General features: G+C 41.1%; 2 protein-coding genes across 6 annotated transcripts in view; one reads left to right on the top strand and one right to left on the bottom strand.

Moving 5' to 3' along the window:
• Positions 1-2,324: 2,324 nt before the first annotated feature.
• LOC106603619 (5-hydroxytryptamine receptor 3B-like) lies at positions 2,325-5,860 on the bottom strand. Its single transcript, XM_014197502.1, has 6 exons — positions 5,666-5,860; positions 5,317-5,361; positions 4,374-4,483; positions 4,036-4,127; positions 3,553-3,710; positions 2,325-2,594 (listed from the first exon to the last, which is right to left on the bottom strand). The coding sequence occupies exons 1-6, from the start codon at positions 5,858-5,860 to the stop codon at positions 2,325-2,327; spliced, it is 870 nt and encodes a 289-aa protein (XP_014052977.1).
• A 7,664-nt stretch (positions 5,861-13,524) lies between these two features.
• Positions 13,525-17,332, top strand: part of LOC106603638 (ubiquitin carboxyl-terminal hydrolase 28) — a 34,516-nt gene continuing 30,708 nt past the window's right edge. For all 5 annotated transcript variants that reach the window (XM_014197533.2, XM_014197532.2, XM_014197530.2 and 2 more), the window contains exon 1: positions 13,525-13,766. In XM_014197533.2, the coding sequence (XP_014053008.1) occupies positions 13,719-13,766 (48 nt within the window). In that variant the 5' untranslated portion in view covers positions 13,525-13,718. The remainder of the gene's footprint in view (positions 13,767-17,332) is intronic.

Here is a 17,332-nt window from a genome sequence, read left to right as displayed (position 1 = left end):
TCATTTTCCTTGTGTGGCCCAAGTATGGTTTCCAATCAGAGGCAGGTGTCTTTCATTGTCTCTGATTGGAAGCCATACTTAGGCAGCCTGTTTTTCTTTGAGTTTTGTGGGTGGTTGTTTCCGTATAGTTGTTGTACCTTACGGAACTGTTGTTTGTCGTTTGGTTATTTTGTTCAAGTGTTCTCTCAAAATAAAATAAAATGAGTACTATACACGCTGTGCCTTGGTCTGTTCAAAACGACACCTGTGACAACAGCATCTATATCCCTGTACAACTCTAGCTAAAAACAGGATACATAATCCAACCACAGTTGAAAATATTAATTTATATGTAGGCTAGCAACATGACTTGTTTGATAGGAAGGGGACTAAGAAGTTACATCACAAATATGAAAGTACATAACATTTTCAGCAAACAATAACCAGCATTCATTTATTTCCTCAACTCAAGGAGGTGGCCATACAATGGGTTGTAACGTGATCTGCTCAAAGCAAATGTCTGGTGTTCAAGTGAAAATTCTATTTACATAGATTGTTCCCAGCCAAAGGTTTTTATGAGTAGCTCATGTATCTTTTTTATGACTATCAGTGAGCCAACATGGAATGCAGTTGCTGTAACGATTGTCGTACGGGGTAGACCAAGGCGCAGCGGGTTGAGTGCTCATTTGTACTTTTATTGAACACTTAAATAACAAAACAAGAAAACGACCGCACAGTATCGCAGGCTAAACACAGCAGTGCAAAAACAACTTCCCACAAACAACAGGTGAAAAAGGGCTTCCTAAGTATGACTCCCAATCAGCAACAACGATGTACAGCTGTTCCTGATTGAGAGCCATACCAGGCCAACACAAGGAAATATACAACATAGAACAAAACCCCGACAACACAAAACAAACACACCCCTGCCACGCCCTGACCAAACTACAATGACAAATAACCAATAACTAAGCTAGACTTTGAATGTGCTTTATTGATTTTGTACAAGTTTCAGGGCAGCATGGTGATTCAAGTTCATGTAGAATAACATAGCATTGATGTAACAGAATGTGCCAGGAGAACATGAGCAAGATATATATTTTTATGAAACACATCAGAATGAATATGTTAATACATCAGTCTGTATTTATGTATGGGGCAATCTTCCAATAGTACATGACAATACAGTATTGATTAAATTGCTTCTACCTGCTACCGTATCAAAAGAAGAAGTGGGGACAAAGGGTGTCGGCTCAACCACATCAATGACCCTTAATTTACTTTTAACATTTTATTAGAGCAAAATAAATGCATTTGAACAAAGTTTTTCTCCCCTTCTATCCTCATGCAAAGCTCCAGATGGCCCACAGTAGCAGCAGAGTGCTGGTGTAGACAACCAGGATTAGCAGGTAGACTCGGAACAGGAGGAGGTCCACCTTGCAGCAGAGGGCCACCCAGTCAGCCTGGGCTGCGTCGTCACTCTCTCCCTCCTGTAGGTAGAGCCTCAGGGCCACCACCTCCTGGAGAATACTCTCCAGCCGAGGAGCACTCTCCTGGGGCTCGCTCAGAGACAGCACTTCCTCTGGAGCCAGGTCAAACTCAAAGCCTGGAGGGACAACATGTAAGTGGGGTTATGATGGGGTTGGACACATGAATGTCCGAAGAGAAGATATTCTGTTGCTACAACGCAATCTTAACAAGTAAATTAAATAAAAGTCAAACTGTTGATTGAATACAGTGGCAAAAAAAAGTATGTGAACCATATGGAATTATCTGGATTTGCGTAATCTTTGGATAAAAAAACATGCCTACTGCATATATCAACAATTAAACATTTCATGTTTTGGGGGACTAAAGAGATAAAACCTTGTTGAAAAATCATGTCCATTAATGACACAAAAACGCTTGAAAATATGTAGCTACTAAGAGCAAATCAGTCATTACTCATTGTACTCGCTGGATCCTTTAAAATACAGTACCAGTCAAAAGTTGACACACCTACTCATTCAAGGGTTTTTTCTTTGTTTTTACTATTTTCTACATTGTAGAATAATAGTGAAGACATCTACACTATGAAATAACACATGGAATCATCCAGTAACCAAAAAAGTGTTCAAAATATATTTTAGATTTTAGATTCTTCAAAGTAGCCACACTTTGCCTTGATGACAGCTTTGCACACTCTTGGGATTATCTCAACCAGCTTCATGAGAAATGCTTTTCAAACAGTCTTAAAGGAGTTCCCACATATGCTGAGCACTTCTTGGCTGCTTTTCCTTCACTCTGCGGTCCAACTCATCCTAAACCATCTAATTTGGCTGGGTATGAAGGGCAAGCTTGGTGTGTCAAACAATATGAGAGAACATTTGAAACAAAGATGAGGAGAGGAGCTGGTGTATGATACCTATGAGTGGTGTTCTGATGGTGGTGGCAGGCATCTCGTCCATCAGGTTTACCCTGAAGACAGTGTTGCCCAGGTGGATGCTGGTCTTGAAGGTGATGCGCGTGCCACAGTTGGGCGGCAAGTAGAAGCTGATGACGTCGACCACCATGAGGAAGATGCTGGGGATGAGCAGACTCACCACGTACAGCAGGGGGCGCCGGCGGATCAACACCTGACCAGTGGGGGTGAGAGGGAGTGAAAAAGAGGGAGAGAGTTTTACTTTTCTATTTCATGTCACACGTGGGTCAAGAACGTGTTTGAACTCCCCCATAGGTGAGAAATTGAGAAATAAATGTTTTTCCCTTCACTAACTTAAACCTAAATCTGCCCCATTTTAGCTTTAGATAATAACTATACTTTTTTCAACTGAACCCACAAGAAAACCATATTCCACACTATTACCCTATTCCACAGTATTATTCCACAGTATTACCCTATTACCCTGTCCTCTTCCAGTACCCCAAAAGACATGAATCCCCTTAACCGCTTTCACAATGAGCAGTAGTGTAAAGGTAACCCAATGAGCCCTGCTGGATCGACACTCCATCATTAAGTGCCCTCCTGAGCTGAATGTACAACAGAACCCCGCCTAGCCTATCCTCGCAGGCAGTCTCTCCCCCACCTGCACCAGGCCCAGGGCCCATTTCTCCGGCAGAACAAGACGGCCATTGATCAGCTGCCACAGAGACAGCCTCATTATGGTGCCTCTCTCTCTCAGCATGCTGGACGCGCCTCATCTATTAGCATTAGCGCTTAATCCTGTCCGTGAAGCCCTTGCTGATCTCTTTAACACCTTCACAACAGGAGTACCAGGAGGAGGGGATGGCTAAAAACCTCCTCTCGATACTCAATCTGATTTAGTTGTCATTGTACAGTCACAGTCTCCCTACAAGAGAAGTGTGTATCTTTTTGTTTCCTGTTGGATAGACATCAATCCATATAGAAAATCTCACTAACACACCTATTCACATATTACATATTTACTGACTGGATATGTATTGCTGTATATGTGGATACAGTTGGCACTAGACATATAGGTCATATTTGTATTTCTTCAGATAATTTCCTTCAAATCAAGTATCTGAAGAGAAACAAAGAGAGACCTAGATCTGGTAACAGTAGGCACACACGTTGAACTGGATGTGGGCGTAGTCTCTGCCATCCAGCCGGAGCTGCCAGTAGCAGGAGGGCACAGACATCAGCTCCCACTCGCCATCATCCATAAACGACTTCTGATCATCGTCCATGTCCTCCGCACTCCTCCACAGAGTCAGGTTAACCTCACTCACTGCATACATGATGGTAGAGGTCAGGGAGAGAGTTTACTAAGCCTTAATGACACTCAGTCAATTTGACCTGCTATTGATTTGATACAATATTAAATTACCAGCTGTATGGGTTTTATGTGCTCATGTTTGTGTACTTAATACTGTATGTGCCATAGCTTTATGCATGTATTTTGTGCATCGAAAGGTATGCCATTGTTATTTTGCACTTCTAATTGTGTGTTTTAGACACGTCATCCATCTGTGCATATCCAGATGTATAGTCATTTGACTGGGTATTAATGTTAGCGTGTTTACAGCCCTCTATGCTCTATCCTCTATGCTAACCTGAGTGAAGCCAGCTGCGGAAGGTCAGAGTGCAGCTCTGCTTGTCAAAGGGGAAGGCGTACAACTCCAAGTCACACGCAGACACCACCTGACTCCCCTACATCCACACTAACAGGGGGAAGAACATGACTTATGGGGAAGACAAGAGTTCCAGCTGCTTACAGTACTGCATGTTGAACATGAGACACTCTGACCCTGGTCAACACACTTCCTTTTCAGTCTGTCATTTTAAATTAAAAGGACAAATGTTTAATATTTCTGCGAAGAGACTGAGTGTATTGAGTAATCCAATGACATGTTATGAAATTTGAACAGGAATACATAGTGTAAATTCTTACAATTCACTGATGATGAGATCGGGCACCCATATAGCGTCAGAGGGCAGAGAGATCTCAGTGATCCCGTCAAACTCCTCGGGATCCCACACCAAGAACTCATCAGTCCAGATCTGACATCATAAACAGGAAATACATCACAAGACCAGTCATATGAAGTACATGACAGATGGTTGCCTGACTGTTTTGGCATTCAATAACGCAATTGTTGCATGCCAGACAAGGCTGAAGAGACATTGGCTGAAGCAGGCTCCCTGTCTTTCAGACAGACAACCATGTGAAAACCATGCAGAAGTTTTATATATATTATGTAACTGAAATCTAACATGGAACACAGACACAGGATTCGTAGAAACAGCTAAATGTGGTATACATGTTAAGGTAGACATAATGTGTATATTGGGTGGAAAAGAATAATGCAAAACAGACACTATTGTGCCTCATTCACTCATATTCAAATATCTGAAGAGAACATTGCATTTGTATAAGTACACCAACGGCATTGTCATTCAGTGTTTTTGAACAAAATACTGAAAATGTAATGTTTGACTTTAGGTCTACCCTCTGGCGCTCAATCAATGGCACAAGGACAAGCGGCGGATGGGAAAATTAGCAAAGACAACAATGGTGTTGCAATTGCATTAAAGTGAATGGAGAGTGAGCCTGGAGACTCATGTCCGCTGGCCCCACCGACCAAATGAACCCTAATGAGATTCTCCTCATCCTGATTTTATTTTCAGTTTTTTTTTTTTTTAATGGCTCACTTCACCACTCCATTGAAGCTATAAATATAATGCGTAGACGTGATTATTCCTTGAAGGGGTAATCAAAGTAATTACATTTTTAAGTATTCCTATTTGTGGATGGGGCCAGTGATGGTTTCACATGGCATGAACATTTTGAAACGTATGTTTAACACCAATAGAAGAATACAATTCATACCAACCTGCCGGTACCAAATGCTTGTGGTTACTTGCTGGGTCTTTCCATCCTGTAAAAAGTAAGATTTTCAAAAACATTTTTTTTCAAAACATCTATTATTGAGTATTACTTTTTTGTTACATTTTTGGGTGTAAATTATTTGTGCAGACCATTGAAATGTGTAGCTACAAATGGTCAAAATGTATTTACTGATACAAGATTAATATTTCATAACAAAAAAATATATAATTGAGCAACATCAACAATGTTTTCATTTCCTGTGTTACATATTACCAGAAGCATGGCAGGTAATCATATTGTATTTTAGATTTAAATAATTAATTATTTAGATAAAGCTATATAGGGTTTTTTACCACATCAAGCACAGACTGCATTATGAGGTCTATGTGGATGAGCGTGGGACTGGTCCAGTTCTGAACAGGTCTGACTCCACAGTTGTATTTATGCAGGAGGGTCCTGGTGAGTTGGTTCAGAGCAGACCTCTTGGGTTTATCTGCTATCTGTTCAGCCAGAGAGGCTGAATGGAAGTCAAGTAGTAAATCAATCATATGAAATTCAACTCATTGATATATACAGAAGGGGTTAAAAAATTCCCAGGTTTTCCAGAAATCTTGGTTGGAGCAAATCACGCCCTGGCCATAGAGAGGGTTTTGTTCTCTATTTTGGTTAGGCCAGGGTGTGACTAGGGTGGGCATTGGGTGGGCATGTCCTTTTTTCTATGTTTTGTATTTCTTTGTTTTGGCCTGGTATGGCTCTCAATCAGGGACAGCTGTACATCGTTGTTGCTGATTGGGAGCCATACTTAGGTAGCCTGTTTGCCTTTGGGTTTTGTGGGTGGTTAATTTCTGTTTTGTTGAACCTGACGGAACTGTTGGTTGTTTTGTTATTTTGTTTAAAGTGTTCTCAGTAAATAAATGAATGATGAGCACTCACCACGCTGTGCCTTGGTCTACTCCATTTGACGGCCGTTACAGAGGATTCCTATTTTCCTGCTTATTTCTAGAAAACTTCAAACAGGGATTTCTGGAAAACCTGGGATTTTGGGGAAAGTTAGCAGAATTTTACAATCCTATTGATATCTCAAATAAAACATCTTGCATATGACAGAATTCTACCTGATTTATGGTATTCATCTATTTTCAACATGATTATTGTGTCATTTTTTAAGACACAATAATTTTCAATGTGTTATGTTTCAAGACATGTCTCCACAACAATTAACTACAAACCACTACTTAGAATGAAAAATATGTTTATGAAGCATAATGAATAAACATATTATCATTAAATTGAAAATATTTTATCATCCATGCATTCATTTATTTGTAAGTGACAGGAAATTGCCTGATATTCTTAATTCGTCTCACAGATAGGGCTGCAATATTATTATCAGATAGGGCTGCAATATTCCAGGTAACTTTCACAAAGTTCCCAGGTTTTCCAGAAATCCCAGTTGGAATATTTCTGGAATCAGAAAGGAATGAGCAGGAAGTCCGGGAAGCCTCCAAACGGGATTTCTGGAAAAACCTATGAATTCCGAGAATGTTACTGGAATTTCGTAACTCTAGTTTGAGTTGGTTAAAACCCTGATTCAAACGGATGGACTTCCTAAAATCATATTATCGGATTTACAGGATAGGACGCTCACAGAAGGGTTCCATTAAGTCATACATTTTCTATAAAATAACAAATAGCATTTTAATAAAACAACACACTCAGACATTGGAATAATTTCTTTCAATGCGACTGGTCATTTCAGACCAAGTTAAAAATGTATTTGAAAACAGTTAATAGCAATGAGTAGAAACTACTGTCTCAATATGTCAATCATCTTTAAATGTTGCTTGTTTCATGTAGACAATTCCTAATAGCACAGACTGGTAAACTGGACTTTAATGTTTGTATTTAATTAATATTTATGGTTATTTAATCCATTGTGTCATGGCTGATTGTAGAAGAGGAAAACTGTCTGAGTGAATCTTACCTGAGCTTAGTAGGAGCCAGAAGACCGATATCATGCTGAGCAACCAGTTTGATACACCCAAATCTCCCCTCCAAAATGTAATGTCAGATGATCTTCAAAGTCATATTCCTTTCTTTCTGTTTAGCCTCTTTCTGAAATTAATTCTGAATAGTTTAAGTCTGAAGATGTCTCTTCTTGACTTGGTTTCAACATTAAATGGACCTGTGTGTGAAAGTTTGTGGCATCTGTATTGATTTTCTATTAGCATGGTAAGATTATACTTTTTTTTAAGGAGTGGGGCAGTCCCACTCCTTTTGGTATTGAGGCAGTTCAGCAGCCTGGTCTCAGACTACACATAAGATAGTAAATGTTCATCCGAGACACTCAAATTAGTATGATTCGAGTAAATGTAAATCCGAGACACAAATTAGTATGATATGTTATGTTTGGTATGGTTACATAAGACAGATGGTTACTTAAGGCAAAAAAAAGTTGGTGGCTTGGTAGGGGTGAATCGGTGGACATATTATGGACAACTTTAGCATTTTAGCTAATTAGCAACTTTTCAACTACTTAATACTTTTTAGTTACTTTGCAACTACTTAGCATGTTAGCTAACCCTTCCCCTAACCCTTACTTTAACCCTTTAACCTAACTCCTAAAACTTAACCCTAGCTAACATTAGCATATCACACACTTTGTAAATTCGTAACATATTGTAATTTTGCAAATTCGTAACATATAATACGAATTGTAATTCTTAACATATCATACAAAATGGGTGATAGACATCCACAAATGAATACATACTATACGAAACATAACATATCATACTAAATGGAGTGTCTCAAATGTATGTACAAAATAATATAAAATGCTCTGAGACAGCTGCCAGCACAGTGGCGATTTTAGCATGTAAATCTTGGAGGGGCAAACTCAAAAAGAAATGTGGGGATGCATGCCAGCAAAGCCACAACACTAAACAACACATTAATTGCACTATAACGGTGACAAACCATTATAGTGTACATAAGAAATCCCGGTATGCCCTCCGACGAACCATCAAACAGGAAAAGCATCAACACAGGACTAAGATCGAATCGTACTACCCCGGCTCCGATGCTCGTCGGATGTGGCAGGGCTTGCAAACTATTACAGACTGCAAAGTGAAGCACAACCAAGAGCTGCCCAGTGACACAAGCCTACCAGACGAGCAAAATAACTTCTATGCTCGCTTCGAGGCAAGTAACACTGAAGCATGCATGAGAGCATTAGCTGTTCCAGATGACTGTGTGGTCAGGCTCTCCGCAGCCAATGTGAGTAAGATCTTTAAACAGGTCAACATTCACAAGGCAGCAGGGCCAGACGGATTACCAGGACGTGTACTCCGAGCTTGCGCTGACCAAATGGCAAGTGTCTTCACTGACATTTTCAACCTCTCCCTGTCTGAGTCTGTAATACCAACATGTTTCAAGCAGACCACCATAGTCCCTGTGCCCAAGAACACTAAGGTAACCTGCCTAAATGTCTACCGACCCGTAGCACTCACGTCTGTAGCCATGAAGTGCTTTGAAAGGCTGGTCATGGCTCATATCAACAACATTATCCCATTATCCCAGAAACCCTAGACCCACTCCAATTTGCATACTGCACCAACAGATCCAGAGATGATGCAATCCCTATTGCACTCCACACTGTCCTTTCACACCTGGACAGGTCTAGGTCCATGTCATGGTGGTCGTAGGAAGGAGCGGACCAAAGTGCAGTGTGTGTATCGGTCCACATTTTTATTGAACTGTGAAACTATGCAATACATACAAATAAACTGAATAACAAAAACAACAAACCGTGACGCAGAGGTGAAACATACACTAACTCAAAGACAATCTTCCACAAACCCAGGTGGGAAAAACACATACTTAAGTATGATCTCCAATTAGAGACAACGATGACCAGCTGCCTCTAATTGGAGATCATCCCAAACAAAACCCAGCATAGAAATACAAAACTAGAACATAACAACATAGAAAAACTAAACTAGAAAACCCCCCTGTCACGCCCTGACCTACTCTACCATAGAAAATAACAGCTTTCTATGGTCAGGACGTGACAGTCCAAGAGGCTTCTAAACAGCCTCTAACCCCAAGCCATAAGACTCCTGAACAGTGAATAAAATGGCTACTCAGACTATTTGCATTGCCCCCCCCCCCACCCTCTTCTATGCTGCTGCTACTCTCTGTAATTATCTATGCATAGTCACTTTAATAACTCTACCTACATGTACATATTACCTCAATTACCTCGACACCGGTGCCCCCGCACATTGACTCTGTACCGGTACCCTCTGTATATCACCCCGCTATTGTTATTTACTGCTGCTCTTTAATTATTTGTTTTTCCTATCTCCTACGTTTTGGGGGGATTTTCTTAAAACTGCATTGTTGGTTAAGGGCTTGTTAGTAAGCATTTCACTGTAAGGTCTACACCTGTTGTATTCGGTGCATGTGACAAATACAATTTGATTTAATTTGATTTGAAACGGTGCCTTACAAACTGTTAGGGTCTACAAAAAGCTGTCCCAACAGGAGAGTTTTCTTTTAGCGCCATGGAAGGAATCCTTACCACCGCTTCACCTGGCTATTAGTGGAGCCTTGTCTGGCAGTGAAACAGTTAACTCAGACTAATTTACTGCCTTTTAAAAAAACATAGCTGATATTGCTGACCTGCTTAAACAAATGTGGTTTCTAAGGACAATTGAGATGTGAAAACTATGGCAAAAGGGAACGATGAGCGGATGAGAGGCAATCCGTCATTTCGTTTAAGACATTAATGAGCAAGCTAAGACAGACGTAGTCAATATAATTATTTGTTCAGCACTTTTGAAATGTACAGCTACAGAATTCAAAACAGGGGCCGTTCTTACGGTATTCTCCCGGTACATCAAGTCAGAACCGTAGGATAAATAAAGGGGGCATATAAGCAGACAATGAAAGCACTTACAATATTCAATGATTACATTTCTCTAAAACAGGCCATAGGCTACATGTCCACCACCAAGTCAGAACAGCAGGCTAAGTTATGAGGGGATAAGGGAAAGGGTGAGGCACATGGGCTACTAACATACTGTACACTTAGTATTACTTTCTTAGCTACAATATACATATCTCCCTGGCATATTACATAAATTTTTGGACTCGCCGTTGTACTGTGCTCACTTGAATAGGAAGGTGGTGTGTCGGTCCTTCTTGTGGACAAATTTGGTCCTAAAACATTGTCATCAAAGTCTGGCATTTTCTGGATTTATGGTGCTTTCAAGACAACAGGGAACTCAGAAAAAACAAGGTTGAATCATGACGTCAGTGGTTTTTAAGGTCGGAGCTCTCGAAAGAAGCCCAATTTGGAATTCCGAGTTGGATGACCGTTCAAAACGTATTTTCACAGTCGGAAATCGATTTTTTTCTGAGTTCCCAGTTGTCCTGAACTCATTGAAGTCTGAGATTTCCTAGTTCCGAGTTTCCAGATGTTTTGAAGGTGGCAGAAGTCATGCTGGATTGACAGCATGGCCAATTTATTCAACCTTTTCTGGCCCATGGTGTTTCATGTGAATGTTTATCATTTTAAGCTTGGAAAAGAGCCCCTTATTAAATCCAGACTTGGACCACACATCCTCTCCACCGAATAGCAGGGGAAGCAAAATAGTGATTGCTTTGCAACGTTTGCAGTTAGCCACTGATTCCTTTCAAACCACTCATTGTTGAATTTGTGATTTGCAACTTGTTGTGTAAAGTTTATGTCCAACGCAATGGCCGATGAGCACCGATTCGTTTTATCTATAATTTATATTTAATTTTATATATTTTTTTATTTCACCTTTATTTAACCAGTTGGCCAGTTGAGAACAAGTTCTCATTTACAACTGCAACCTGGCCAAGATAAAGCAAAGCAGTGCGACACGAACAACACAGAGTTACACATGGAATAAACAAATGTACAGTCAATAACACAATAGAAAAGTATATATACAGTGTGTGCAAATGAAGTAAGATTAGGGAGGTAAGGCAATAAATAGGCCATAGTGGCGAAATAATTACATTTAGCAATTAAACACTGGAGTGATAGATGTGCAGAAGACGAAAGTGCAAGTAGAGATACTGGGGTGCAAAGGAGTAAGAAAACAAAACAATATGGGGATGAGATAGTTGTGTGGGCTAATTACAGTTGTGCTATGTACAGGTGCAATGATCTGTAAGCTGCTCTGACAGCTGATGCTTAAAGTTAGTGAGGGAGATATGAGTCTCCAACTTCAGTGATTTTTGCAATACGTTCCAGTCATTGACAGCAGAGAACTGGAACGAAAGGCGGCCAAAGGGGAGTTGGCTTTGGGGGTGACCGGTGAAATATACCTGCTGGAGCGCGTGCTACGGGTGGGTGCTGCTATGGTGACCAGTGAGCTGAGATAAGGCTGGGCTTTACCTAGCAAAGACTTATAGATGACCTGGAGCCAGTGGGTTTGGCGACGAATATAAAGCGAGGCCCAGCCAATGAGAGCATACAGGTCGCAGTGGTGGGTAGTATATGGGACTTTGGTGACAAAACGGATGGCACTGTGATAGACTGCATCCAATTTGCTGAGTAGAGTGTTGGAGGCTATTTTGTAAATGACATCGCCGAAGTCAAGGATCGGTAGGATAGTCAGTTTTACGAGGGTATGTTTGGCAGCATGAGTGAAGGATGCTTTGTTGCAAAATAGGAAGCCGATTCTAGATTTAATTTTGGATTGGAGATGCTTAATGTGAGTCTGGAAGGAGAGTTTACAGTCTAACCAGACACCTAGGTATTTGTAGTTGTCCACATATTCTAAGTCAGAACCGTCCAGAGTAGTGATGCTAGACGGGCGGGCAGGTGCAGGCAGCGATCGGTTGAAGAGCATGCATTTAGTTTTACTAAGAGCAGTTGGAGGCCACGGAAGGAGAGATGTATGGCATTGAAGCTCGTCTGGAGGTTTGTTAACACAGTGTCCAAAGAAGGGCCAGATGTATGCAGAATGGTGTCTCTGCGTAGAGGTAGATGAGAGAATCACCAGCAGCAAGAGCGACATCATTGATGTATAGAGAAAAGAGTAGGCCCAAGAACTGAACCCTGTGGCACCCCCATAGACTGCCAGAGGTCCGGACAACAGGCCCTCCGATTTGACACACTGAACTCTGTCTGAGAAGTAGTTGGTGAACCAGGCGAGGCAGTCATTTGAGAGATCTTCACATGACAAGGATTAAAAAGGATTTGCCAGTAGATTGTTGACGTGATTCATGATGATGACTGCTTATCTAGCTTGCTAGCTAAAATTTTGAAAGTATGATCAGTCCAATCAAAGCTATGGTAGATATAACGATTTGATGTCATCTTACCTGTGGACAATGACCTTGAGCATTCTCGGATGGGCACTTCTAATGTAAATTTATGGCAGCACCCAAGGGGGCTTGAACTTTCTAGCTCTCGCTGTAGATTTTGCGATGACATAGTTTCCCCATAAACGACAAAACACTGAGCCAATCACTGCACAACTAGAGAAGATTACTAACCCCTATGCTCTTTATTATCCACTGGCTGCCCCTCCACGACAGAAAGCACTGAGCTAAACTGAAACACCTGCAATTTGGACCTGCCTTACTCAAGAAAGCAAAAAAATTGACCATATTTGTATGCGGCTTTATTAACTCAATAAAAAAAAATCTTTACATTGTTTGCAAACTGATATGGGACACGTATTAATGCTAAAATAACATGCAAAACAGGCAACAACAAAAAATAACGGGTCGCCACTGCCCCCAACATAGCTGGATGATGGCTGTAGATGGCTAGGTAGGCTATCTAACTGCTGATTGATTTACTAAACTATAGTTTTTAATCATGATGCTGAGCTAGTGTGTAGCAGCTAATTAATTGCTGTATGACCTGTTGGTAGGATGTTATGTCCCATGTTGACTGATGTAAATGAAGCTACAGCAGCCACGATGATAATGTCTGGAGTAATTTTTTTTCTTGTTTTTGCTATTCTCCAAATAGCATTTTTTAGTTTTAAAATTGTGTAAAAATGCAATAAATGAGCTTCAGCTTTCAAAAAAAAATTGGGGAGGAAACCCTCACTCAATCCCCCCACCGTCCGGTCACTCTGCCATATCCTAGATTTAGTTGAAATGATGCCCCTGCAGTTTGCCTATAGGTGATTAACTGTTACTTCATAACAGTTAATCCTTGTACTGATATACTGTATCAAACGTAACCGCGCGCACACACGTCGCTTTGCACGCGCCCGTTTTTGGGACAGGCAAGGACACCACTCTGCTTTGCTTGTGTGTGGCTGTTTGACAGATGGAGTTGGTTTGACTCCGAAGTAGGGCTGAAGGCATTTGTGGAAATAAACAAGAAATTCGGGTTTTGCTGCCATGAGAGTTGAACAACAGAGTGAACATGGGGAAAACTCAACGAATTCGGTGAGCACTAAGTAACAGAGTGGAATGACAAGTGACATTTCAAAAGCTCTAACCTTGCATGAGATTGTTAACAACTAACGTAACCAGAACACATAACGTTACAGCCTACATTTTCTGTGTGGACAGACACTAAATTATATATCACGACAAGACCTTATTCCTTAGTGAAACAGTCAATGACACAGGTGCTTCAATTACCTCGTGTGGGGAATTCTGTGTTTCTAAACTGTTGTCACTACGTATCCTGTCCTGCAAAGATGTTTGACATTTTGTCTCGTTCAACGTATCACGACAACCAGTTGGCAAAATAGTTGTGTTATTGTCAATCAATCTCTGCAATAACAACAGTAATCAGAGAAAGGTCATCTGTCAAAACCACTACAACAACATGCATACCCACAGGTTTTTGTTATATAAACCCATGTCTTAACTGGACACAAACCCATCAGCTTTGATTTTTTTTTTATGGTTGATCTTAAACATGTCTCTTTATAGCATGACGATAACTGTATTTTTGTCCACAATTAATGTCTATCTACATTCATCTGTGTGTGTCCAGGTTCTGTGGTGGCTTTTTGTGTGTGTCAGAGAAACACCCACTGCCTTTGTCACTCAAACCCTGGTGGCATGGCGAGTGGAATGATAAACAGAGGTGGTAGCTATCCATGCCATGGCCCAAAATAGAGGCTGACCAAGAGGCTAAGACAGACCCCAGCTCTCCATATAAGTCTGCATGGTCCCAGGTCTGTGTGTCTGGCTGCCTTCACACTGTTACCCTGACATGTCCACCTGCTGTTATGGGGGTGAGTGCTTTATATAGCCTCACTCCTCTTAGCTGGCCCATATTCTTTTAACTGTTTAGCCGCTATTGATCCGGTGTATCACTTCAAAGCCTCAGCTACGGCTGGTTAGGAATACTTTTAGTTGCATTGTATAAGGTATACATGATGACTCATGTACACTATGAATGAGTGATGTTGAGCATACACTGAGTGTGTAGAACATTAAGAACACCTTCCTAAAATTGCATGTTTGGGGCAAGGACAGGGACGCTGGCCCATGTTGACTCCAATCCTTCCCACAGTCGTGTCAAGTTGGCTGGATCTCTTTTGGGGGTGGACCATTCTTTATACCAATGGGAAACTGTTGAGCGTGAAAATCCCAGCAGCGTTGCAGTTCCTGACAGAAACTGGTGCACCTGGCACGTACTACCGTGCCCGTTCACAGGGACTTCAATCTTTTGTCTTGCCGATTCACCCTCTGAATGGCACACATACACAATCCATGTCTCAATTGTCTCAAAGCTTAAAAATCTTTCTTTAATCTGTCTCCTCCCTTTCATCTACACTGAATGAAGTGGATTTAACAAGTGACATCAATAAGGGTTCATAGCTTTCACCTGGTCAGCTTATATCATGGAAAGAGCAGATGTTCTTAATGTTTTGAGGACTTAAGGTATTTACCAGTCTGCAGACTTAGGTGAGACTTAACTGGTCTCGCAAATTGGCAGACAGGTAACCATGGGCATAGCTTTGGGGGAATGTTTCAGTTGGTCCCATCCCATTAATGTGGCACGTTTGTAATTGGTTAAGGCAGTGTTTCCCAAACTAGTCCTTGTGACCCTCAGCCATTCCACATTATTTTATTGCGCACCTGATTCAACTAGACAATTAATCAGGTGTGTTAGAATAGATCAAATACAGGACTGGGACCAGTTCGGGAAACATTGGGTTAGAGTACCCACGTGGTGGTGGAACATATTGCCTCAGACTCATATGGCCTCACAGACTCTGGCGACACTACTCCAGTTCAAAATTGACCTAGAAATGTGGACTGGAGGTGACATATGCACAAATAATTTTGGTATGGTCTCGCTCTCGTTGTTTTCTCAACCCAACCTGGACTCGGGGGTAGACATAACATAGTAAATGTAAATCCGGGACACTGCAATTAGTATGATATGTAAAGTTTCATATGGTATGTGTTCATTTGTGGATGTCCATCATCCATTTCATATCATATGTTACAAATTGCAATTCGTACAATATGTTATGAATTTGAAAAACATATGATATTTTATGAATTTTAATTTATTGTGGCTAACGTTAGCTAGGCGCCCAAGTCGTTTGAGGTTGCTCTAAAGCGGAAAGGTGGAGTAAACGAGTCAGGAGCAGGTTCTTAATTGAATAAAGTTCTCTATTGAGGTATTTCTTTATTCCCAAACCCTCCAACACAATCAAAGATGACCTCACAATGAAAACACATCTTCTTTACAAGAACAAGGAACACAAGGCGAGTATCTTCAAACTATAACATAAATTACAGGTGTGTCACCGCCTTCATGATCTGTCTGTGGAGAGCTCCCTTAGGGTAGTGGTCCGGATCCATGGCGGCCATTCCCAAGAGGTAGTTTGTCCTCTTTTTCCCCCTTCCAAAAGGTACAGTTGAAGTCGGAAGTTTACTTACACTTAGGTTGGAGTCATTAAAACTCGTTTTTCAACCACTTCGCAAATTTCTTGTTAACAAACTATAGTTTTGGCAAGTCGGTTAGGACATCTTTTTTGTGCATGACACAAGTCATTTTTCCAACAATTGTTTACAGACAGATTATTTCACTTATGATTCACTGTATCACAATTCCAGTGGGTCAGAAGTTTACATACACTAAGTTGACTATGCCTTTAAACAGCTTGGAAAATTCCAGAAAATGATCTCATAGCTTTAGAAGCTTCTGATATGCTAATTGACATAATTTGAGTCAATTGGAGGTGGATGTATTTCAAGGCCTACCTTCAAACTCAGTGCCTCTTTGCTTGACATCATGGGAAAATCAAAAGAAATCAGCCAAGACCTCAGAAAAAAGAATTGTAGACCTCCACAAGTCTGGTTCATCCTTGGGAGAAATTTCCAAACACCTGAAGGTACCACGTTCATCTGTACAAACAATAGTACGCAAGTATAATCACCTTGGGACCACGCAGCCGTCATACCGCTCAGGAAGGAGACGCGTTCTGTCTCCTAGAGATGAACGTACTTTGGTGCAAAAAGTGCAAATCAATCCCAGAACAACAACAAAGGACCTTGTGAAGATGCTGGAGGAAACAGGTACAAAAGTATCTATTTCCACAGTAATGGGAGTCTTATATCGACATAACCTGAAAGGCCGCTCAGCAAGGAAGAAGCCACTGCTCCAAAACCGCCATAAAAAAAGCCAGACTAAGGTTTGCAACTGAACATGTGGACAAATATCGTACTTTTTGGAGAAATGTCCTCTGGTCTGATGAAACAAAAATAGAACTGTTTGGCCATAATGACCATCGTTATGTTTGGAGGAAAAAGGGGGAGGCTTGCAAGCCGAAGAACACCATCCCAACCGTGAAGCACGGGGGTGGCAATATCATGATGTGGGGGTGCTTTGCTGCAGGAGGGACTGGTGCACTTCACAAAATAGATGGCATCATGAGGCAGGAAAATGATGTGGATATATTGAAGCAACATCTCAAGATGTCAGTCAGGAAGTTAAAGCTTGGTCGCAAATGGGTCTTCCAAATGGACAAGCATACTTC

This window comes from Salmo salar, chromosome ssa04 (genome assembly GCF_905237065.1).
Source record: "Salmo salar chromosome ssa04, Ssal_v3.1, whole genome shotgun sequence".
NCBI lineage: Eukaryota > Metazoa > Chordata > Actinopteri > Salmoniformes > Salmonidae > Salmo > Salmo salar.
This window is presented reverse-complemented; position numbering and strand designations above follow the sequence as displayed.

What these genes read in the sequence shown, in the direction of transcription:
- LOC106603619 (XM_014197502.1), bottom strand. Translation starts at nt 5,860, where the DNA reads ATGATTGATTTACTACTTGACTTCCATTCAGCCTCTCTGGCTGAACAG. An exon ending in GATCTCATCATCAGTGAATT is followed by an intron (nt 4,128 to 4,373) that starts GTAAGAATTTAC and finishes GATGTAGGGGAG; the next exon opens with TCAGGTGGTGTCTGCGTGTG. An exon ending in ACGCCCACATCCAGTTCAAC is followed by an intron (nt 2,595 to 3,552) that starts GTGTGTGCCTAC and finishes CCCACTGGTCAG; the next exon opens with GTGTTGATCCGCCGGCGCCC.